Source organism: Aquarana catesbeiana, linkage group LG05 (assembly GCF_042186555.1).
Source record: "Aquarana catesbeiana isolate 2022-GZ linkage group LG05, ASM4218655v1, whole genome shotgun sequence".
Lineage (NCBI taxonomy): Eukaryota > Metazoa > Chordata > Amphibia > Anura > Ranidae > Aquarana > Aquarana catesbeiana.
The window spans coordinates 555,396,530-555,422,119 of NC_133328.1; the positions used below are offsets into that span (position 1 = coordinate 555,396,530).

Genomic DNA, 25,590 nt, shown 5'->3' on the forward strand with positions numbered 1-25,590 from the left:
TGGCGTGTCCAGTGATCTCAGCAATGTACAGATTAAATATCTTGGTGTAATCTGGTATACCAATAGCCAGGGCAGAAATCAACAACTTTTTCAAAGTGATAAACGATTCATAAGCTACTTCTGTAAGCATATACGGTACAATTTTCAAACAATCGTATAATGGCTGCATCAAAGCGCTAGCATGTGGTATCCATTGTCTACAATATGACACGATACCTAAAAACATACGCAATTGTTTGAAATTCCGTGGGGGTAACATTCCCTTTATCACTTGAACCCTCTCCTCAGTGAGATGTCTCGTACCCTGTGATATACAATGTCCCAAAAAGATAACTTTTTCCTGACACACTTGCAACTTTTTCTTATTAACCTTGCAACCTTTTTCTGCCAAAAATCGCAACAAATTAAGGGTGGTGTGCAAGCTTTCAGTCTTTCACTTATCTGTGGAATTAATCCTTCCATAAACTGTCTATTGAAGGCTCGGATCGTGACTGGCAGAGCCAAATCCAATCCCTCATCTGCCATCATACTTTCCATAGATAAGTAAAATTCCGATACAGTCTGTCCTGGCATTTGCTTCATGGGTGATATGGACCCCCTCTCCTGTTGTTTTGCCTGACAAAAAGCTTCTAATCTAGCAATAAAAGGGGCCCTTGAGTCTATATGTCTGACATGTCCTGCCTCCAGGTTGCCATCCCCATCAACTTGTCCTGCAGGTCTGTGTGGACCTATTTCTGTCATAAACTGGTTAAACAGGGTCAGAGTCATTTTGTGTCTGCATAGATCCTCCCCATCCTGCCAGGTCGCTTCATGTGTATTCATTAACTGTGTCACAAATCTACAGAAAACAGCTGGCTTTACTATAATGCATGTATCAGTGCGTACGGGGGCTACAGCTTCTGAATGAAATTCTTATACTCCACAAACCTGAAAAAAAACATTCTCTACCCTTAAGTACAGGATATATCTTGTGTGGTTTACGTTCTATGTCAGTGTATGGGGGTGGGATGGTTGAACTAAGATTATTTAAAAATAATTATTTAAAATAATGGTTTTCAGGACAAATAGAGGGGAACTCTACCAACTGAGGATGCCCAAAGCAACTAAAACGTGACAAGCATTTTAACACCTTACTACTGTTAGGTTCAACTTTTAAATAAGTTGCTTTAAGTTTATATTGCTTTGTCAAATTATTGCTTCTATAAGAAACATGACACGGAGTCAGGTATGTCTGTATCACAGTTCTGAGCCTGAGAGAACTGCACCCTTTACTTCTTTTATAAGCAGCTCTACAAGCAGTAATCTTATCGGCATTACCAAATGAGGTTAAGGTACAAAGAGTTTCTTATCAGCGAACATGTAATGATTATTCAGTAGTTCCAAATTCCATCTAGATACAGATTGATACGTACAAAAAAGAGAAAAGAGCACAAACAATTTAAATAGAACAATTGATACGTACACAGGTAAGAAAGGAGCACAAACAATTTAAATAGAACAATTGATACGTACACAGGTAAGAAAAAGCAGAAACAATTAAAGTGGAACTCTAAGTCATTATTTCAACCCTATCAATTTCCCCCTTTGACATCATCCTCTCCTTCCCCCTGGGTCCTCATGAATAAGTTCTAGTCAGTTTTTCCCCAGAGTCCTTTCCCTGACCGCGAGTTGTCAGAGGGGTAGAACCCATCCCCCTAGGTATTACCAACATCTTAAAATTCAAGAAGAGGAGTTTTATAGGAGTAGGGTGATGTCAATACACATTTATCAGTATACCCTGTCTATTCTCCTAATTTTCCTATTTATTTTCCTGTATACACATATATTTGTGATTGTAAGTGATATTAATATTAGAATAATAATTACCATTGGACTTAACAACCAGTGAAAGATATTGGTTGCTGTAGAAGACACTCCACTAAATATATCCCACCAATGTGGTGCAGTATCCTGTTGTATCTGTGAGGAAAGATGTACTAGTCTACCTTTGTCAATAATCATTTGCTACTTTAGGATCATCTATAGCCCATTCGAAAGTTGTTGTTTCCTCTACTTCAAGTACATTAATACCAGGAGTCCATGCATATATTTGTAAAACAACAATCTTCAACAAAAAATATGTAAGTAGATATTTCATCATGTTGTTTTCTCGGGTTGTTTCTTGCAATGTGATGCGTGTATCCAGGTAGGTTTTCCTTCCAGCTTTACTGAGGTGGCTGTGGTCAAGAGTACTTGGTAAGGACCTTCAAACCTGGGTTCCAATGTCTTTCTGGTGTGTTTCTTTACATATACATAATCCCCTGGTAGCAGCGTATGTGTACCTGTTATTGAATTAGGGTCTGGAAGAGAAGAATACACACTTTTGTGGATCTTAGTTAGACGTTGTTGTAATTGTATCACATATGCAGTCAAACTATCACATTGCAATTGCATAATCTAATCTAGATGCATTCCCAAAAAGTATTTCGTATGGGGATAATCCTGTTTTTCCTGTTGGAGTGTACCTTATAGAGAATAAAGCCAGAGGCAGGCATTCTGGCCAAGGCTTGTTTAACTCTTGCATGGCTTTTTGTATTTTTAGCTTTATTGTCCCATTTACTCTCTCCACTGATCCTGAACTCTGTGGGTGGTAAGGGGTGTGAAAACTTTGTTGAACCCCTAACATGGTCATCACATTCTGCATGATTTCTCCTGTAAAGTGTGTCCCCCTATCTGATTCTATGGTTTCAGGAAGACCAAACCTAGGTATTAACTCAGTGATCAGTTTCTTAGCTGTGGCTTTAGCTGTAGCTGATTTTACTGGATAACTTTCGGGCCAACCTGAGAATAAATCGATACACATGGGGACAAATTCAAAGGGGCCACTCTTAGGCATTTGTATGTAATCAATTTGCAGTCTCTGGAAGGGGTATTGGGCCTGGACCTGGTGTTTTCGTGGGGTTTTCACTTTCTGTCCTGGGTTATTCAGGAGACAGATTTGGCAGGCTGCACAGTAGTTTCTTGCAGTGCTACTGAATCCAGGGGCGAGCCATCCTTGGTTCACAATCCTATACATGGAATTGGAACTGACGTGTGTGGGTAGGTGAACTGCCGCTGCCATTGCTGGGTACAGAGAGGCAGGTAGGCATATTTTGCCTCCTTCCCTCCATACATTGTCAAGGTCTGGTGCTGCTCCCATCCTGACCCACTTATCTTTCTCGCTCTCCCCTGCTTGCTCCTGTAATTTACTCAGCTGCTGCCATGTTGGTTCTGGGATACTCACCTCTACCGCTGCTAAGGTCTCAGGGCTTCCTTCCCCTAGAGCTGCCTGTTTTGCAGTCAAATCTGCAAATGCATTTCCTTTTGCCTCAATTGTTTTTGCGCTCGTGTGTGCCGCTATCTTCATGATGGCTACTCGTTTAACCTTTTGAAGATTGTTCAGGACTCTCTTAATCCCTTCTCCATGTTTTACAGGTGTACCTGCTGCTGTCAGATAACCTCTAGCCCTCCATATGTGGCCATAATCGTGCGCTACACCATAAGCATAGGCAGAGTCAGTGTAAATATTTCCCTCTCGTCCTTTTAAGTATTCTAAGGCTTGTCCTAAGGCTTTTAATTCTGCTTCCTGTGCTGAAATGTGGGCTGGTAAGGGCTGTGCTTCAATTACCTGCGTATCAGTCACTACAGCATACCCTGTGTGATATTTACCCTTGTCATCAGCAAACCTACTGCCATCTATGTACAAAGTGTGCTCAGCATTTAAAATCGGTGTATCTGTAACATGTGGGAATCCCATTGTCTCCTGTTTCATGAGCTGAAAACAATCGTGCTCATTTACTTCCTTAAACAAGAGAGTGTCAGTTTCCTCATTTCCTTTCTCACTAGTACTATTAGCACTATCATTCCCCCTTGCCAAATCTGGTGACTGAAGAGGCAAAAAGGTGGCCAAATTTAAGGTTGTACAGCGCTGAAAAGTAACATTTGGAGGTAAGAGTAAAGTACACTGTAAACCTTAATTGCCTAGCCATTGAAATGTGTTTGGGCTGTACCTGAGACAAGATTGCATGTATGTCATGTGTGGTATGCACTATGACTGGATTGTCTAGAACAATCTCTGATGACTTATCTATGATAATTGACACTGCAGCTACCGCCCGTACACAAGACGGTGAACCTCTAGATACTGGATCTAATGCTGCTGAAAAGTAAGCGACTGGTCTTTGTTTTACATGTGCCTGTGTCAGAACACCTGTGGCGTGTCCAGTGATCTCAGCAATGTACAGATTAAATATCTTGGTGTAATCTGGTATACCAATAGCCAGGGCAGAAATCAACAACTTTTTCAAAGTGATAAACGATTCATAAGCTACTTCTGTAAGCATATACGGTACAATTTTCAAACAATCGTATAATGGCTGCATCAAAGCGCTAGCATGTGGTATCCATTGTCTACAATATGACACGATACCTAAAAACATACGCAATTGTTTGAAATTCCGTGGGGGTAACATTCCCTTTATCACTTGAACCCTCTCCTCAGTGAGATGTCTCGTACCCTGTGATATACAATGTCCCAAAAAGATAACTTTTTCCTGACACACTTGCAACTTTTTCTTATTAACCTTGCAACCTTTTTCTGCCAAAAATCGCAACAAATTAAGGGTGGTGTGCAAGCTTTCAGTCTTTCACTTATCTGTGGAATTAATCCTTCCATAAACTGTCTATTGAAGGCTCGGATCGTGACTGGCAGAGCCAAATCCAATCCCTCATCTGCCATCATACTTTCCATAGATAAGTAAAATTCCGATACAGTCTGTCCTGGCATTTGCTTCATGGGTGATATGGACCCCCTCTCCTGTTGTTTTGCCTGACAAAAAGCTTCTAATCTAGCAATAAAAGGGGCCCTTGAGTCTATATGTCTGACATGTCCTGCCTCCAGGTTGCCATCCCCATCAACTTGTCCTGCAGGTCTGTGTGGACCTATTTCTGTCATAAACTGGTTAAACAGGGTCAGAGTCATTTTGTGTCTGCATAGATCCTCCCCATCCTGCCAGGTCGCTTCATGTGTATTCATTAACTGTGTCACAAATCTACAGAAAACAGCTGGCTTTACTATAATGCATGTATCAGTGCGTACGGGGGCTACAGCTTCTGAATGAAATTCTTATACTCCACAAACCTGAAAAAAAACATTCTCTACCCTTAAGTACAGGATATATCTTGTGTGGTTTACGTTCTATGTCAGTGTATGGGGGTGGGATGGTTGAACTAAGATTATTTAAAATGTCAACATTTTTTGTTCTTCTATCTTTCATATCCCAACCATCACAGTCTGGATTATATTTCCACCCCTCTTCTTTCGCTCTATTTGAGACCTTAATTAAGCATTGAACCTGACTCATCCATTGCTTCTCTAACACCTCTCCTTGTCTGTCCCTTTTTATTTCACTTTTTTTCACTATTTTTATTTCACTATTTCACTCCATACATCCGGGTCTAAACCCGCTGCTCCTTTCACCTTAAATTTACGAAGGACATCCTTTAAGTCCTGTGCTTCAGTTTTCCCATAAATGTTCTTAATTATCTGTGGCACCGTATAGTGCGCCACAATTCCCTGACGGGGTTTTGTGTTCCTCTGGCCCATTCCAACAGTCCTGCCTAGGTAGCGTGTGGGACACTTAGTGTACAATATAATGCGGCTACAACATATACAAGAATGAATAATTACTTTATATGCTAGCCCAATAACAAACCAGCTAAGTTACACTAGTTCCTCGTTGCCTTCCTCCTAGGGTGCTAGAATTCTAAAAACCTCTCCGGAATGAGATTTCTGAAATCGAATTACTTTATATGCTAGCCCAATAACAAATAATTACTTTATATGCTAGCCCAATAACAAACCAGAATGCGGCTACAACATATACAAAAATGCGGCTACAACATATACAAGCATTCCTTTAAGTGGCCAGGTATCCGACTAGATCTCCGGACTTTATAGAGATCTTATTCCCTCCCCGTATCTGGGAATCCCTCTCATACACTCTTATCCCTGCTTTATGGAGCAGACAGGGCTTATACTCTCAACCCGTCTATGGTTTATGAGTTAGATGTGAGGTTAAGCATAAGCGTCAGACCCCCAAGCTCACAAGCCCTCAAGTTCCCAATCATGTGAGGTAAGGCGCATTCCGTTGCTTAGTTCGGCAATCCCCTTCTAACTCATACCATCCTTGACAAGGCTCATTCACTTTCTCAACAAGACAGACAAGACAGACACAGATAACAAAAACAAACAAATAATTCCAGCAATATAAACTAAAATATGCAGTAATTCTAGACTCACCACTACAGAGGCTGGTGTTTTAAAACCAGGAGAACCGTAACTGACAGAACGGATAGGCACAAATCAGGGGAGCACAGAATATAAGAAAAATAAAGCTTTTTCTTACCTGGCCAGGTTTTTTTTGATCTGTGGTTCCCGGAATGCCTATTCCTTTTTGTTCCGTCAGCGTAGCTCAGCCACCTCTTGTAGCAACTTGGTGAGTCCCTGCTCCGGGCGCCAAAATGTTAGGTTCAACTTTTAAATAAGTTGCTTTAAGTTTATATTGCTTTGTCAAATTATTGCTTCTATAAGAAACATGACACGGAGTCAGGTATGTCTGTATCACAGTTCTGAGCCTGAGAGAACTACACCCTTTACTTCTTTTATAAGCAGCTCTACAAGCAGTAATCTTATCGGCATTACCAAATAAGGTTAAGGTACAAAGAGTTTCTTATCAGCGAACATGTAATGATTATTCAGTAGTTCCAAATTCCATCTAGATACAGATTGATACGTACAAAAAAGAGAAAAGAGCACAAACAATTTAAATAGAACAATTGATACGTACACAGGTAAGAAAGGAGCACAAACAATTTAAATAGAACAATTGATACGTACACAGGTAAGAAAAAGCAGAAACAATTAAAGTGGAACTCTAAGTCATTATTTCAACCCTATCACTACTGAATCAAGAAAACTAAAAGAAAGTTTTGGCTATGCATACACTTAAATTAATTTAAAATGTAGACACTGGAGAGTTTAATGCTTGTGGGTGTGTTAAGTCTTAATAAACTGTGTAAAATTAATACCAGTCTTGTAAACCCATGTTCACTCTAACTATTTGATTAGGCAGATTTTATTTTTTTTTAATTAACCCATAACCTAGCTTGATTTTTTTTTAAACAGACACAGCAACTGCCACATGCATATTTGTAATAATATCACATCATCAAAATAAAGCATAATAATGCAACAGTTGAGGCAGAAATTAAAAGTATGTTGGGCTTTATTCAAGAGAACACCAGATATATATTGATGGGCAATATACACAAATAAAAGCTCTTCAAAAACCATTGCAACTAGATTGTAATTGAAATGAGCCCAAAGAACTCCAAATTGCATGCTGTTTTACTTGCTGTAATTACTGATGTAGCCTGTTATACAGGATGGATTTATCTGTACTTGGAGGTGAGGACTGCAGAGACTATAGCAAGGAATTTGTCCGAGGCAGCCTGAACCTCAGCAGTGAAATCATCAGGGAAGTGAGTAGCCAAGACCACCTGGATAGTGTGAGACAGCAGCTGCAAAGAGAAATGGAGAATATATATATATTTGTTTACATAAACACCTAATATTTAATAAGGACAGTATTGCTCAAACTGCAGTATACTAAGAGCTTCCCTGGGTTGCAATGTTTACTTTGTGTTTTTGAACGTAATTCTAAAGGTCATTTTGAGCTAATTTTCCATAGCAAAGCTTAATAAAAGATATTTATCCTGAGTTCTAATCAGCATAATTCAAATTGTTGCTTGTAGTAGCGAATTAGGCTTTATCTAAGAAACTCAGAATCAGATCAGAATTTTCAGAAAGTGGAGAAAGTATTAACTGGGATAACTTTTTTTTTTTATTTAATGTACTCCTAAGAGTTGCAGAGCAAACTGATTCTCTTGAAATTAAAGTATTTGGTGGTATATTCTCTTCTCTAAATCAGGGTACTTACTACTGTACCTTAACTGGCTATTATGTTTACACTCTGACCTCAATAAGTTCCAAGTTAGTGACCCAAAAACATGCCTACCAAGAGACTATGACTTCACAATTACTGACTCAGAAAATCTTGCAGGAAATAATCTAAAGCTAACATTTTTAAAGAGATTGTCATTCACCGCTTTTATATTTATGTCATGACAACTTTTCTAAAAAACAACAATCCCAATATATTTGCCATTTAAAGCATGACCCTTAAAATATTAGCATCAAAACTGAGGCCCACCAGAGTCTCAACACTTTATAATGCTGCAAACACATTTAAACATTTTAACATTTAAAAATGTGTCCACCAGAATCAGGTTATTGTTTAATAATATTCAGTGGTACTGACAACAAAGTTTCCTGGATCCACTCTTAGGTTGTAGGCGTGCAGGTCACTGAGGGAGGACAGGTTGCCAGCAAGGTCATCCAGGTGATTGGCTGCACTTGCAAGAGCAGTCATAATCGTTTCACCATGTGTCTAGAGATCAGCAGAGCCAGGAGCAGAACCAGGGGTCTGGTCAAAGTGGGTGAAATAAGCTTTGGTTTGGGGAAAGCTAAGTAAAAGCCTAACAGAAAATAAAATGACAACAGAAGTTAATACCTAAAAACAGTATACATGGATACAGTATATAGACAGTATATAACAATGTATTATTTATTGCTGGTGTTATAGCTAGCAGATGAACCTTGCTGTCCTTCATAAAACTGACCTGAAACAAACTGATCTCCTTGTTTCCTGGCTATGGAAACTATTTGCAAATGCTATATAATGTGTGATACATAAAATATTAGCAGTAGCTATCACTAATTACTTCTCTCTCTCAGTTTTCATTTAAGCTTAAGTCGGCCTGAAAGTTTTTTGTTTTGTAGAGTTGAAACAGGTTATAAATTCTGTCAATAGTTTCTTAGCTTTTTAGAAAAGTCATACACATGGATCATAGAACTGAATTTACTTATTCTACGTACTGTGTTTCCCCGAAAATAAGACCTACCCTGAAAATAAAACCTATTTCGATTTTCTAGGATGGCTGCAATATAAGCCCGACCCCAAGAATAAGCCCTAGTTAAAGTGCTTGTAAAATCATGCGGGTCATGTGAGCACCCAGAGGCGCTGTAAATAAGGTATTTTCTACAATGTTACATAAAGACACACACTGGACATTATATAATCCATTTGCAGAGTGGATTAAATGATTTTACAAGGACTTTAACTAGGGTTTATTGTGGGGATTACGGAGATGCTGACTCCTGAGCTAACAGGGAGGGAGAGGGGGAGAGAAGACAGGGGACAGATAAGACATCCCCTGAAAATAAGCCCCAATGCATTTTTTGTAGCCAAAATTAATATAAGACCCGGTCTTATTTTCGGGAAACACGGTAGTAGTTGTTTGTCAGTGTAACTTACATTAGCCTAAGAATGTCTGTGCTGTTACATTATTTATCTACCTAAATCCTTTTGTGTTTACTGAGCTATTGCAGATCATTGCACTTTAGTGCCTTCCATTACCTGGCATTACACATATATTTTAAATGTGTTCAATTGTTTTGATAGCATTTACAAATTAGAAACAATAGTTGTGATAGTTTTTATTAAAGTTTTATCTCTTTTCCACGCTTCTTGGTGTCAAGAATACCAGGCAAGTATAGATTTAACAGAAAAAGTCCACACATACATGAACTATTATAATTTCACTCCATATTTATTACTTCAAAATAGTAACCATATTTCATTTCTGGAAATATATTTAAAAAAACATAATTACTTGGGCAGCACAGTGGTGCAGTGGTTAGCACTTTCGCCTAGCAGTAAAAAGGGTCGCTGGTTCGAATCCCAACCACGACACTACCTGCCTGGAGTTTGCATGTTCTCCCTGTGCCTGCGTGGGTTTCCTCCGGGTACTCCGGTTTCCTCCCACACTCCAAAGACATGCTGGTAGGTTAATTGGCTTCTGTCCAAAATTGGCCCTAGTATATGAATGGGGACCTTTGATTGAGGGTAGGGACTGATGTGAGTGTGCGATGTACAGGGTTAGGAACAAGGGTCAGGGTTGTAGACACACACTCACTCAGGTTGAAGATGGACTGGTGTCTTTATTCAACCTTACTAACTATGTAACTATGTAACTATGTAACTATCCACACTAATGCTGCGTACATACGGTCGAAAACTCCATCAGCAAATGTTCGATGTGAGCTTGTTGTCGGAAATTCTGACCGTGTGTAGGTTACATCGGACATTTTCCGTTGGAATTTCCGCCAAACAAAATTTGAGATCTGGATCTCAAATTTTCCGACAACAAAATCCGTTGACGGAAATTCTGATTGTGTGTACACAATTCCAATGCACAAAATTCCAAGCATGCTCGGAATCAAGCAAAAGAGCCACACTGGCTATTGAACTTCATTTTTCTCGGGTCATTGTACGTGTTGTTCGTCACTGCGTTCTTGATGTTTGGAATTTCCAACAACATTTGTGTGACCATGTGTATGCAAGACAAGTTTGAGCCAACATCCGTCAGAATAAAAACATGGATTTAGTTGTCAGAATGTGCAATCGTGTGTACGCGCCATTAGGCATGCTGCAGAGAAACACTAGCTAAATGTACATAATTTTTTAGTTTATTTTTGAGTGTGACTTAAAACAGAACTTCACCCAAAAAGGAGTGGGTACCTAGTTTTGACAGGTACCCACTCCCCACTGATTGACTGGGCGATTGCAGCGTAAGTTCTCCCCGCCCTCCCTGCCTGCAACCTGTTGGTACATGCAACAGGTCCCAGGAGGCTTGGGGACCATTCAAATAGCACAGCACGGCTCGTGCATAAGTAGTGGGGAGCTAACTGTAAAGCCACAAGGGATCACAGCCAGGTTCCCACAACAAACATGCTGGCGTCGGGGACCCAAGAACCTGGGCGAGAAAAGCATTTGTTGCTTATGACTTTTATTTTTTTACAACAGGTCTTGCTGGAGAAAATTCAAAGTAACATAATTTTATTGTTAAAGTTATAACAGACCTCAGTCCGATTTTCTCAAGACACCAGACAAGAATGGACCAGCCATAATTTGCAATATGACACATTAAAGTACTGAGAGATGTGTTAGGGTAACATAATGACAATGAGCCACAAATGAAAAATAACAAAATAGACAAAAAATAGTACAAGACCAACCACCCCATGTGTTCCATAACACAAGTGTTAGACCTTAAATAACAACATAAAAAAGATATGGACACTATCTTTGAACACTGACAGAGCACAAGAAAGGAATAGACAAAAGTGCATGGAATATGAATCACTACTCCACAGCGAAATAGGAGAAACCTGAGGACTCATGAGCAATTGCAGATGAGGAATAGTTTTGAAAGCCCCACGGCTATCACTGCTAAAGAAATAGCACACCATCCCAAACTAAAGGGAGTGGGTGTGGAAAACCAAATAAAAGCTACCAACAGGAAAAATAGCTGGACACTGATATGGTCACCCAGTGGACAAAGAGACACAAGACAACTTGGCAATCCAGACATCTATTTGAGACTTTCAAGTTCCTTCTTCCCTAATGTGGTTATGGAATTGAACTATGTTGACTTTGGCACAGGAAGAAGGGCTGATTAAAAAAAAGGAAATTAATCACCTACAGGTTCTCGATTATAATACCCCAGTTCTTTATATCATCCCCAAACTCCATAAAGATCTAACAAATCCCCTGGGAAGACCCATAGTTTCTGCAATTAATGTTCCCCCTAAAAGGGTTGGTCAATATGTCAACAGTCTTTTAAAGACAATTGTCCCTGCTCTCGAGTCAAAATTTTAAGAGATACCAAGGATGTTCTCAGCAAACTAAATGACATTGATGTTGATGATGAATGGCTCCTTGTCGGTTTTGACGTGGAATTATTGTATACGTCAATACCTCATCTTTGGGGACAAAAAGCTGTGGAGTATTATTTACAGAAATTCTATCCGGAAATGGCTCATCAAAATGAATTTGCTTTGGATTTGTTGAAGTTTGTCCTCCATAACAACTATTTCGAGTTTAATGATGTTCACTACCAACAGGTGTAGGGCACCTCTATGGGGGCCCCTTGGGCACCCTCATATGCATGCCTTCACCTAGGCACATGTGGGAGGAGTCCGAAGTATACACACTGGGGTCTTATAAGAGGTCTGTGAGGGTGTGGATTTGTTACATTGATGACATCCTGGTGGTCTGGAAGGGAACCAAGACGGATATATATGAATTTATTCATGAGCTTAATGATAACACATGCAATATCAGACTTATGTATGGATTTGATCAGGTCTCAATTCCCTTCCTTGACCTCAGGATCACTAAGAAGAGTGGCTCTTTGGTTACTTCAACTTTCTGAAAGTCGACGGCGGCTAACACTCTGCTTGGGGCAGATCGTTATCATCTAGTTCTCTAGTGAAGTGCGTCCCTCTGTACATTTTTTCTGTATTCGGAGAAACTGCACAAGTGATGAGGAATTTAAAAAGGAGGCCCATGATATATATGCCAGGTTCAGAGAGAGGGGTTACAGCCATAAAATCCTCAGAGCTGCAAAAAAGAGAGCAATGGGCCTGGAGAGATTCTCTTTAATAAAGGAACAAAGTCCCCCTTCACCATCCCCCTTGGGTCATGTCACTCAATGTGAACCAGTAAGATTTATCTCCCAGTATGGTTCGCAATGGCCTGAGGTGAAAGAGATTCTTCAAAGGCATTGGTCCACTCTGTCCTGCTGTTCCACTCTGCCATAGAGGGGGAATATCCACATATGACTGCACGGAGGGCTCCAAATCTATCTGACATGCTCACTCAATCAGAATATATCAGGTCATTTGATGATTCCTGGTTAACGTCCTTCCCAGGATCTAGAGGGATGTTCTCATGTGGGCATTGTCAGATCTGTCGTTTCGTTGATCGCACCGAGGTGTTCACCAATGCTGACAATATTAAAATCTGTAAGATTAAAAGCCTTATCAACTGTGCCACTACAAAAGTGATTTACAACTTACAATGTCCTTGTAATAAGACTTATAGGAAAGACAAAGCGCCAGTTGCAGGTCCGCATCAGTGAACATCTCGGGGATATTAAACATAAGGAGCCGAAGAGTCCTTTGGCCCAACATTTCCCTCTGCATCACCAGTCCAAACCAGATGAACGGAGAGTTAAGGGAATATATGCCCTACTGTCAGGTACTCACCAAGGCCGAGTTGCTGAGAGAGTCTCCCCTTGCAGCTGGGCGCACAATACCCCCTAGAAGAGGCACAGCGGGTATTGGGCACGAAGAAGCACGGGTCACCAGCAGGTAGCGGAGCAGCTGGAAGATACTTCAAGTAGAGAAGTAATCCGTGCAGGGTGGCTGACACCTCACTGGAACTGGCTAGGCCGGAGCAGAGTCTGGAGATGAAGCCTGGATCCAGTAAAAGAGGAGGCAGAGGGTCAAACACAAAGGCAAAGTCCAGGAACAGGCCAGGGGTCAAACACAGGTAGTCAAGCAGGCTGAAGATCAAACACTGGGATAAGGCAGAGGCAAAGTCCAGGAGGAGGCCGGGGGTCAAACACGGGTGATCAGGCAGGTAGAGAAATCCAAGAGATAAGCCAAGGGTCAAACACAGGAGAGGTTCAAAGCGAGGTCAGGGTCGATCCGGGTCACAAAAGGCAGGCACAGGTACACAGGTTTCAGGAACAGGTTCAGGAGCTGAAAAGACAAACCAGCAATGATACCATACACAAGGCTGACTTTTATAGGCCTGCCCAAAGGACTTCCGCTGTGCGCATGACAGCGTGCACATGCCCATGCGCTATAGTACATCGTGCACCCGCACACGCTGACCCGCAGAGCTGAGTGTTTGGAAGCTCGAACCCGTCGGATCACGCACCCGCGCGTGCTGCAGCGCAACTCTTCTGCGCAGGCGCCCAGGAAGGTGCCGATGATGGCACTTCAAGTTCCTACTAGTCCTCTGACAGTGCCCCCCCCAAGGGGCAGCCTCTGGATGCCCAACTGGGCTCACATTTCTGGGTGTCTTCTGTGGAAGTTTTGCACTAAGCGAGGGGCATGAATGTTTTTAGAGGGTTCCCAGGAATTGTCTTCCGGGGGATACCCCTTCCATTTAACTAGGTATTGGACCTGCCCCCCCTCTTTCTGCAGTTTACTATAGCTTCTACCTCAAATTCCTCTTCCTCTTCAATCTCAATTGGAGGAGGATGTAGTTCTTCTCGTCTTGAAAAAGTATTAGGAGTTACTGGTTTCAGTAAAGAGGCATGGAACACTGGGTGTATCCTGTAAGAACTGGGTAGAGCTAGTTCGAAAGCCACAGGGTTTACTGCTCTCTTAATCTCAAAAGGGCCAATGAATCTTGGGCCTAGTTTACGTGAAGGATAAGGAAGTTTGAGAATAACAGCAGATAACCACACTTTATCTCCAGTCTTGAAAATCGGGCTATTCCTTTCCCTCTGTTGTAGTATTTCTCATAGTTCTCTTGAGCTTTTTTCATGGCTTCCTGAATCTGTAAAATATTAGTTTGAATAGAGCTTATCCGATCCTGTACTGCAGGGGTAGATATTTCAGGGATGGCGTCTGGTAAGAAAGAAGGATGGAATCCATAATTTGCCCAGAACGGTGTGTGGTTGATGGCAGAGTGTATGGAATTGTTATAGGCAAATTCTGCATAGGGCAGAAGGGTAGACCAGTCATCTTGGGAGTAGGAGCAAAAACACCAAAGATATTGTTCTAAAGATTGGTTGGTCCTCTCTGTCTGACCATTACTCTGTGGATGGTATGCGGACAAGAGGGAGATCTTGATTTCCAGGGACTTGCACAGATCCTTCCAAAATTTAGACGTGAACTGAACTCCCCTGTCAGAAACGATGTTGAAAGGAACACCATGAAGTCTTACCATTTCTTTTAAGAAGATATCTGCGGTAGCTGAGGCTGAGGGGGTGCCCATGGGCAAGAAGTGAGCCATTTTTGGGATACGGTCAACCACTACTAGAATGGTGGTAAATTTCTCAGAGGGGGTACATCCACGATGAAGTCCATGTAGACTTCTTTCCAGGGGCGTTCAGGGACAGGTAAGAATCTAAGAAGTCCCCAGGCTTTGGTGTTTGATCCTTTACTGCGCTGGCAAGTGGTACATGATTGTACATAACTCTTGCAGTCTTGCCCTCAATTCAGCCACCAGAAGGAACGGTTAACAAGTTCAGAGGTCTTTTGTATTCCAAAGTGCCCTACTAGTTTGTGATCGTGAAAAGTCTGCATAATTTGGAGTCTCACTGAGGAGGAACGAATACTTTGTTCTGGGCCCATAACAATCCATCCCTCCTTTCTAAAGAGGATATTTCAGATCCGGTGCATTGACTGGTAGCCTCCTTGATGGTTGACTTAAGATTGGGCTGAATGAGGCAGAGGAAGTTGTGTGGGGACAGGATGGTCCCAGGTTCTGTCGGTTCACATGCTTCAGGGAACATACGGGAAAGTGCATCCGCCTTCCCGTTCTTGGTGCCTGGTCGATAAGAAATGTGGAAGTTGAACCTCGAGAAAAATAAGGCCCACGGGCTTGTCAAGGTCTAAGACGCTTGGCAGTGCGGAGGTACTCCAAATTATGATGATCCATGAAAATCACGTTGGGTTGGGAAGCTCCCTCCAGCAAGTATCTCCATTCCTCTAAGGCAAATTTTGTAGCTGGTAGTTCTCGGTCCCCAACATCGTAATTCTTCTTTGGGGGGGCTGAGTTTACACAAGGAAAAGGCCACTGGGTGAAGCAGTGCTTTTTGGCCACTTCTTTGGGAGAGGATAGCTCCTAATGCAGATTCTGAGGCGTCCACTTCTAATACATAGGGCAACACTGGATTCCTGGGCTTCCGGTGACCATTGGAATTTAACTTGCTGGCGAGTAAGCTGCGTGATAGGAGAGATGATTAAAGAGAACCCTTTAATGAACTTGCAATAGAAATTGGCAAAGCCAACGAATCGCTGAACCCCCTTTTTGTCAGAAGGGGCTGGCCACTCTTGGATGGCTTTAACTTTTTGTGGGTCCATTGCGACCCCTCCTGTGGAAATGATGAACCCAAGGAACTGGATAGTGTCCTTCTCGAATTCGCATTTTTCTCCTTTTAGGTATAGGCCATGTTTTCTGAGGATCGACAGCACCTTCTTTACATGAGTTTGATGTAGCTCTACTGTAGTGGAAAAAATCAAGATGTCATCAAGATACACGATCACAAAATTATCTAGATACTCACGAAAAATGTCATTGACCAGATATTGAAAAGGGCCAGGGCATTGCAAAGCCCGAACGGCATCACTAAATACTCGAAATGCCCGAATCTGGACCTAAAAGCTGTCTTCCATTCATCACCATCACGTATCCGAACCAGATTGTATGCTCCCCGTAGATCTAGCTTGGTGAATATTTGGGCGGTTCGGAGGCGTTGGAAAAGCTCAGGAATGAGAGGGAGTGGATATCTATTTTTGATAGTGATTCTATTAAGTTCTCTATAGACCACACAAGGTCTAGTGATCCGTCCTTCTTTTCCACGAAAGAGATGCCTGCCCCGACTGGAGATGAGGAGGGACGGATGAATCCCTTTTCAAGGTTCTCATCTATATAGGAACGAAGAGCTTCTAGTTCAGTTTCAGACAGAGGAAAAATACGGCCGAAAGGAATTTCAGAGCCAGGGAGAAGATCAATGGGACAATCATAGGGTCAATGGGGTGGCAAACTGTCAGCTTTTTTCTTGTCAAAGATGTCCAAGAATTCATGGTAGGCTGAAGGGACAAGCTGGAGAACTTCTGGGTTGAGCTGTATGGTTAAACAGGTGGCCGTTCTGTCAGAGTTTGGCAAAGGGCAATGATAGCATTTACAAGTTGAAAACAATAGCTGTGGTTGCTTAAATTAAAGTTTTATTTTGGCTCCACCCTTCTGGGGTTTAAGAATACCAGATAAAGTGAATGTAAAGGATCGTTTTTTATTTTTTTTTAAATAAAACACATATAATACTTACCTCCACTGTGCAGCTCGTTTTGCACAGAGTGGCCCTGAACATCCTCTTCTGGTGTCCCCCAGCGACTCTCGTGGCTCCTCTTCGCATCAGATAACCCCCTAGGAGAAGCAATCTCCCGAGGGGGTTACCTTGTGGGCACGCTCCCGAGTCCAGCATTTGCATCCACAGACACGAATGCCAGACTTGGCTCCGCCCCCAGATGCCCACATCATTGGATTTGATTGACAGCAGCAGGAGCCAATGACTGCACTGCGATCAATCTATCCAATCAAAAGCCAGAACCACGTGGAGAGAGGGACAGCACTTCCCCGCCGAGGAGACGAAGGGGTTCAGGTAAGTAGAACGGGGGGCTGGGGGCCGGTGATTTCCAGGTGTTTTTTCACCTTAATGCATAGGATGCATTAAGGTGAAAAAACACGAGGGTTTACAACCCCTTTAAGCATCTTTTAGACAGAAAACATTCACACATTCCAATATTAATTCCACTCCATATTTGTTATTTGAAATAATATTTGCTGACACTAAAGCATGTTGCAGAGAAACACTGTCTTACTGCACAACATTTTTGAGTTTTTGGGGGGCATTATTGTAATATAACAACAATTTTTTATAGAGATGCTCATGGGTCTTACAGTGTAGGTAAGCCAAATCAACAGCATTTTATTGTGAACGTTTCAACAGAGCTCAGTCTGACTTTTCCACGACACCGGACAGGAATGGACCACTCACAACTTTCAATATGACATATTAAAGTAACGAGAGATGTGCCAGAGCTACATAATGACAAAGAGACACAAATGAAAGATAGCAAATTAGCCAAAAAAGCACAAGGCCAACCACCTCACATGTGCCATACATGAACAAGTGTAAGACCTTGGATAACAGCCTAAAAAGATTGATAGTTCACAAAGTAGGGAACACATACAAGTGCATGGAACATGAATCAGTACTCCACAGCCAGATAGAAGAAACCTGAGGACTCAATCACATGAGAATTGCAGATGTGGAATAGTGGTGAGAACTCAGAGACTAATGCCACTAGAGAAATAGCACACCATCCAATCAGAAAGGGGTGGGTGTGTAAACCAAGTTGGCAGTAAATCCAAGTATCTGATTTTCCAATAAACCAGAACAGAAGGGTGTGATATACAAATACCTGGTTTATCCAATTTTGGAAAACACACTGCCTGCTTATCATGGCTCTAACCAGTTACCAAAGTGAAGGATATCTAAGCTATGTCCAGCAACACAAAGTTAGTGTCATCATTTATTGAAAGTCATGCTTGTAACTTTTGGTTTTGTGGGAGCCTCTACTGCATCTATAAAGTCATTTTTCCATGTGTTACTTGTTTGTGTTTGTGAACAATAAAAATATTATGTAAAATAATAATTGTATGTGTTAGCTGTGTTTTTTTGTTGTGTAGCCCTCTTTTTTTGGGGGGGGGGGGAGTTATGAGAACTGGCCCTCTCCGAAAATAGAATATTGCGCTAAACCTGTAGGTAAAAATATCAGAAACAGAAACTTTGCTATGTGGAAGAATGGGTTTTATAATAAAGTTGGCAGTGCATATAGCACACAATCCCAATCAGAAAGGGGTGTGTGTGTAACCAAGTTGTCAATAAATCCAAGTATCTGATTTTGCAATAAACCAGAACAGAAGGGTGTGGTATACAAATGAGAAGAGATTAGGTGTGGGTGCGGCGCTGTTCTGGTTTTATGGCAAAGTGTTATGGCACTGTGATAACATATTAAAGTCATCTCTGATAGGTTATTATTATTATTATACGAGATTTATATAGCGCCAACAGTTTACGCAGCGCTTTACAATGTATAAGGGGGACAACACAATTACAGTACAGTTCAATACAAAAGGTACAGGAGGGCCCTGCTCGTAGAGCTTACATTCTAAAGGGAGGGGGTGGTGGTACAAAAGGTAATAGCTGCAAAGAATGATTTGATGGGGGTGGCTCAGGGACAGTTATGTGGGTGTGGGATAGGTGAGTGAAAGTATGAAAATGTTGGTTGATAAAAAATTCTTGAAAAACTTTATCCCAAAAAAGGAGTAACAATCAGAAGTGATTTTGCATAAAAATAGAAAATGATGTGTATGTAATTTGCTTCAGACAGTGGCTGATCCTATGCAACTCACTGTTTACCATGTGGTGCTGTTATGTCAAAATATGCCCATGTATTCATACCGTACATTGATTTGAAGTGCTAAGGTGAGTGGGAAGGAAAAAAGGAAGGGGGGGGGGGAAGGGTAATGGAAGGGAAAGGGGGGGGGGAATCCAGTCAATGGTAAAGTGACTTGTGCTCAAAATAACAAGTGTTAATCAGAAAAAACAATGTTGCTTTGAATAGTCTTAATTGTAGTGCACAGGTGATAGTTGTGCTTGAAAGCTTATTCCTCTTGGTAAACAATATTATTCAATGCAATCTTCTTATTCCAGTGTTCTTTAGTGACAGTGCTTGATATTCGTGCTCTTATTGTGCAAACACTCACCGGATACTTTCACCCCTGCAGGGGTATTGTGCAGTCACAGTCTATGCCACTGTGCAGCAGTTCCTGGCAATCCCGAATTATGTTATGTTAACATAAAAGAGAAGGGGTGTCCATAGCGTAAAAACGTTTAAAACCTTTATTCCAAAAGTAACAGAATGGTACTCACATTGTAAAAGTTCAATTCAAGCATAAAAGATCTGAGTTTAAACCGTCAAACAATCCTATATTCGTTGGGGGATGACGCACGACATTGGTCAGGCCACGCCCTACGCGTTTCATCACTGGATGTCTACGGGAGTGTGCCCCTTGCTGAATCTCCCACCCTTATATAGTGTGTGGTGTTCATACTGCACTTTTGCACTTAGATTGCTGGCGGCCATTTTGCCTGTGATTCAAATTAGTGACACCACAGACTTATTCCTGATATCCGGAATTGGTGCCACCGCTCGTTTAGTACTTTAGTTAATCATAATACACTTACTTGCGCAAGGCAGATTTAAATGAAATCCTGCATACCACAACCAGTGTCTGTTGTCTTAACGGTTATACACAGCAATATAAGAAAGTAAAAAAATATATAAATATATATGTATGTATGTATGTATGTATATATATATATGTATATGTAAGAAAACAAACAAACAAAAAAATAAATAAATTAATTCAAATAAATTAAAAACACGTCAAACTAAAAGAATATCCTCAATCACACAAAACCTTGATTGTTAAATATTTTCATATTGTTGAGAGATGAGATATTGCAATTATTTATACCTGGAGTGTATACTATTGTTATTTGCAACCTATGATATAAGAATAATTAAATTAATTCTAATAGGGGATTAATACTGTAATTGGGAAGTATTGAATCCATATGGATTCCATACAGGGAAGAAAGGTGGTGTTGCATAAACTTTTCATTAAATGCTAAGAAAAAAGGTTATTTTACCTAGTTTGGATGTAATAGGATCAGCCAGTATTGGCAATTTTCCTTCAAATTCGACATAGGCAAAAAAGTAATAGGCAAAAAAGTCAGGCTGAAGTCATGCTGGAGTTATGTCCTTGGGCATTAAACGGGCCTTACCCGGTATTTATTTTCCAGGGTATCCTGGTACATAGAAGATGTATATGTGTGACCCTTACACAAAGGGTACATACTCAAGGCCATATATTAATCAGTTTGTTGAGAAATTGGGTCAAATGTAATATGTAGTTAAAGCCGTCAGATGTAGTCCCGATGGCATATGGCAAATTGGGTTGAATGTAATATGTAGTTAAAGCCGTCAGACATAGTCCCGATGGCATATTACACCTTATTATTTATATTCCAATAGGAGTATTCACAAAATTATCTGATGATGCTAAGATTTATGTGTTTTTTTTAGGGTATACTATTAGGAAGGAAAGATTATAAGGGTAAAGCATAATAATATATAAGTTGAAACCTAAGACATATAGTGTCAAGTGTCAATACGATGTACTGCATTTCGTTCCTTGGGTCGAATATAATTTATTTGTAAAATTTGCTCTCCACCTGCCTGCACACCATGGACCCATCAATAGAAAGAAAACTCCTAGGGATCCTAGAACTCCTGGGATCAATGGCAATGCTAATTTTTTTACCAACTACCCATATAAAGAGGAGTTCCACCACTGGCCACCAATGTTATAGGGGTTTACACTGACCACTAATGTAATAGAAGAATTCACAGTAACCACCAATGTAAGGAGAGATTTACACTGACCAGTGACCACTAATGTAAGGGGCATCTTCACACTGGCCGCTAGTGTAAATGAAAGGATTCTAAACCAAGCCCCAATGTAATGAGAAGATTTACACTGACCACTAATGTAACTGAGAGATTTAGCCTGCGTTCACATTTGTGGGTGTCGGCAACGCATGCAAAAAAGCTTTCCTGACACCGCGTAAACATGCTGCCCTTGAGCAGATTGTATTAATTGTTAATGACACCCTCATGCATCTGCTGACGTGCTGTGTGTGATTTTGAAAAAGCATTAGGGACTTTCTTCCACATTTCTAGTGCATAGAGCACCCCATTGAAATAATTGGGCTGCCCTACACGCAACCTACATCTTTATCTACCCTGTCAGTACACTTTTGCATCCTAAAACCCCTGCTAACTCTGCACTACAAACCTCCCCCATCCTCTCCACTCCAACCCTCCACCCCTTTAACTCTACCTGCCTCCTCTGCTTATCTTTGAACCTACCTTCCTTACCTCTATACATCCCCTCCTTGCTTACCTGTGCACCCAAACTGTAATACCCTCTCTGCCTACCTCTTGTAGAGCAACAATTCTTTTTTTCAGATCCTCAGAGAGTTCTTTGCCATGAGGTGCCATGCTGAACTTTCAGTGACCAGTATGAGAGAGTGAGAGCGATAACACCAAATTGAACACACCTGCTCCCAATTCACACCTGAAACCTTGTAACACTAACGAGTCACATGACAGAGGGGATGGAAAATGGCTAATTGGGCCCAATTTGGACATTTTCATTTAGGGGTGGACTCATTTTTGTTGCCAGTGGTTTAGACATTAAAGGCTGTGAGTTATTTTGAGGAGACAGCAAATTTACACTGTTATACAAGCTGTACACTCACTACTTTACATTGTAGCAAAGTGTCATTTCTTCAGTGTTGTCACATGAAAAGATATAATAAAATATTTGCAAACATATGAGGGGTGTTCTCACTTTTGTCAGGTACTGTACACATGCACACCACCGTCAAACACACACAGCATAGCCAATGCCAGATGCAAAGCAAAGCCTCAGACACCTATACAGGTTGCTGCTCTTTTGCTAGCAGAGGAGCCCGGACATCTGGATTGTCTTCTTCCCTCTTCTCTTCCAGAGATGTTGACACGACGCTCTCTCCGGCTGTAATGCTGTCTGTGCGCTCTGCTATGACTTATATAGGCAGTGACTCCGCCCCCCTATAACATCACAGTCCCGGGGTATGCTGGGACTGTGAGGTCATAAGGGGGTGTGGTCATAGGATGACATGACCATGCCCCTTTATGACCTCACATTCCCAGCATGCCCTGGGACTGTGACGTCATAGGGGCGGAGTCACCGCCTATATAAGTCATAGAAGAGCGCACAGACAGAATTACAGTCATAGAGAGCGTCGTGTCAGCATCTCTGGAAGAGAAGAGGGAAGAAGACGATCCAGATGTCCGGGCTCCTCTGCTAGCAAAAGAGTGGCAAAAGAGCAGAAGATAGCAGAGGAGCTTGGCAGAAAGAAGAAGGCACTGGAGAAGAACCAGAGAGCACGGAGACGACGCAGGAGAGAGGGAGAAGACGCCGGAGAGACCCCCGAAGTCGGAAGAAGACCCCCGAAGACGGAAGAAGACCCCAGAACTGCCTAATAAATTCATTTTAAAACCTTTGTAGTGTGTTTTTTTTAATTAGCACTTTTTCCCCCCGATGAATTGGTAGTAGTACGCTGTACCCCATACTCATTCACATAGGGTGGGGGGCCGGGATCTGGGGGCCCCCTTATTAAAGGGGGCTCCCGGATTCCGATAAGCCCCCCACCCACAGACCTCGATAACCAACAGCCAGGGTTGTCGGGAAGAGGCCCTTGTCCTCATCAACCCCTAAGGCACCCACCCCCCATGTTGAGGGCATGCGGCCTGGTACGGCTCGGGGGGGCGCTCGCTCATCCCCACCCCCTTTCCTGACCGGTCGGGCGTATAGGGGTCTGGTATGGATTGGGGGGACCCCCACGCCGTTTTTTTCGGCATAGGGGGTTCCCCTTAAAATCCATACCAGACCTAAGGGCCTGGTATGCCACCAGAGGGAAATTCCCTCTCGCGCTCGCCGCAGTAGGAAAATGTGTTTTTCCTATTGCAGCCAGCACGAGATGTACAGTACCCTGTCACTGAGAACCAGCGCGATGGGTTCGCGCTGGAAACATTCTCGCGGCCGCGTACTGTAGTTCGTACAAAAGTCTGATGCTTCTGTGTACACACGATCTGACTTTGCTCCATCGAACTTTTTTTGCCGGAAAGTTTGTCCGTTCGCACAGCCAACAATAGTCCGATGGAAACAGAAAAAGTTTATTCGATGGAGTGTACACACGGTCGGATGTTGCTCCAAAACAGCTCATTTGCATGTTTGTTGTCAAAAAGTCCGATTGTGTGTACGGGCCTTTACTTTTGGTTCTGTGGGAGCCTCTACTGCATCTATAAAGTAATTTTTCCATGTGTTATTTGTTTGTGTTTGTGAACAATAAAAATATTATGTAAAATAATAATTGTATGTGTTAGCTGTGTTTTTTTGTTGTGTAGCCCTCTTTTTTTTTGGGGGGGGGAGTTATGAGAACTGGCCCTCTCCGAAAATAGAATATTGCGCTAAACCTGTAGGTAAAAATATCAGAACCAGAAACTTTGCTAAGTGGAAGAATGGGTTTTATAATAAAGTTGGCAGTGCATATAGCACACAATCCCAATCAGAAAGGGGTGGGTGTGTAACCAAGTTGGCAATAAATCCAAGTATCTGATTTTGCAATAAACCAGAACAGAAGGGTGTGGTATACAAATGAGAAGAGATTAGGTGTGGGTGCGGCGCTGTTCTGGTTTTATGGCAAAGTGTTATGGCACTATGATAACATATTAAAGTCATCTCTGATAGGTTATTATTATTATTATACGAGATTTATATAGCGCCAACAGTTTACGCAGCGCTTTACAATGTATAAGGGGGACAACACAATTACAGTACAGTTCAATACAAAAGGTACATGAGGGCCCTACTCGTAGAGCTTACATTCTAAAGGGAGGGGGTGGTGGTACAAAAGGTAATAGCTGCAAAGAATGATTTGATGGGGATTTTGCAATAAACCAGAACAGAAGGGTGTGATATACAAATGAGAAGAGATTAGGTGCGGGTGCGGCACTGTTCTGGTTTTATGGCAAATTGTTATGACACTGTGGGGCTGATTTATGAAGCATTTGCGCCATGACTTGCGGTGCTTGCCGATGCGCAAATGACATTTTCGTATTTACAAAGCATTTAAGTCCCCGTTTACTATTCTCTTCCTGGCGCACGGGAAGAGGTGATCTGTACGCCACTATAGACCTGGTGCATGGCATCTTTAACTTCAAATTTAAACAAGCTGTAAGTGTCAATAATATGGGGGTGATGTGGGGTGATGTGGGGAAGTGTAGTACTAACTGTCCAAGTCACAAATATGGCCAAAATAGAATGAGAAAGTGACATTCTCTGAACAAGCCGGCAGTGCCGGTAAATACATTTAAACTGCAGGAGGTGAATTTATACACTGCGCATGCTCAAACGGCATTTGCGCTTGTTCAAATACTCTGGTTCACTGCGCCGGCAAAATATTAATAAATGTCAGGCAACGTAAAAGCATTTGCATAGGTTGAACGGGCGCACCTCTTTTTTTTTTTTTTTTTTTTTAATGCTGGTTCACTTTGTGCGGCTCTAATGAAACGTTGGTCCGGCAATACACATAAAATTCATTGATAAAAACAGCATTAAGAAAACAAACAAAATTCAGAAAAAAAATGCGTGGGGTTCCCCCGAAATTCAATACCAGGCCCTTCAGGTCTGGTATGGATATTAAGGGGAACCCAGCGCCAAAAAAAAAAAAAAATGGCGTGCGGTCCCCCTAAAAATCCATACCAGGCCCTTCAGGTCTGGTATGGATTTTAAGGGGAACCCCGCGCCAAAATTTTTTAAAAAATTGGCGTGGGGCCCCCCTAAAAATCCATACCAGACCCTTATCCGAGTACGCAACATGGCAGGCCGCAGGAAAAGAGGGGGGAAAACAGAGTGCCCCCCTTCCTGAACTGTACCAGGCCACATGCCCTCAACAATGGGAGGGTGCTTTGGGGTAGCCCCCCAAAACACCTTGTCCCCATGTTGATGAGGACAAGGGCCTCATCCCCACAACCCTTGGCCGGTGGTTGTGGGGGTCTGCGGGCGGGGGGCTTATCGGAATCTGAAAGCCCCCTTTAACAAGGGGACCCCCAGTTCCCGG

The 25,590-nt window shown here is 41.9% G+C and overlaps 2 protein-coding genes across 2 annotated transcripts in view; one reads left to right on the plus strand and one right to left on the minus strand.

Annotated features, from left to right (window-relative positions):
• Positions 1 to 25,590, plus strand: part of RALYL (RALY RNA binding protein like) — a 1,862,755-nt gene that overhangs the window by 698,457 nt on the left and 1,138,708 nt on the right. The gene's annotated exons all lie outside the window — the stretch shown is intronic.
• On the minus strand, positions 7,423 to 8,556 carry LOC141146133 (hemoglobin subunit alpha-3-like). The gene is made up of 2 exons (XM_073632888.1): positions 8,400 to 8,556; positions 7,423 to 7,599 (listed from the first exon to the last, which is right to left on the minus strand). The coding sequence occupies exons 1-2, from the start codon at positions 8,508 to 8,510 to the stop codon at positions 7,471 to 7,473; spliced, it is 240 nt and encodes a 79-aa protein (XP_073488989.1). The 5' UTR covers positions 8,511 to 8,556; the 3' UTR covers positions 7,423 to 7,470.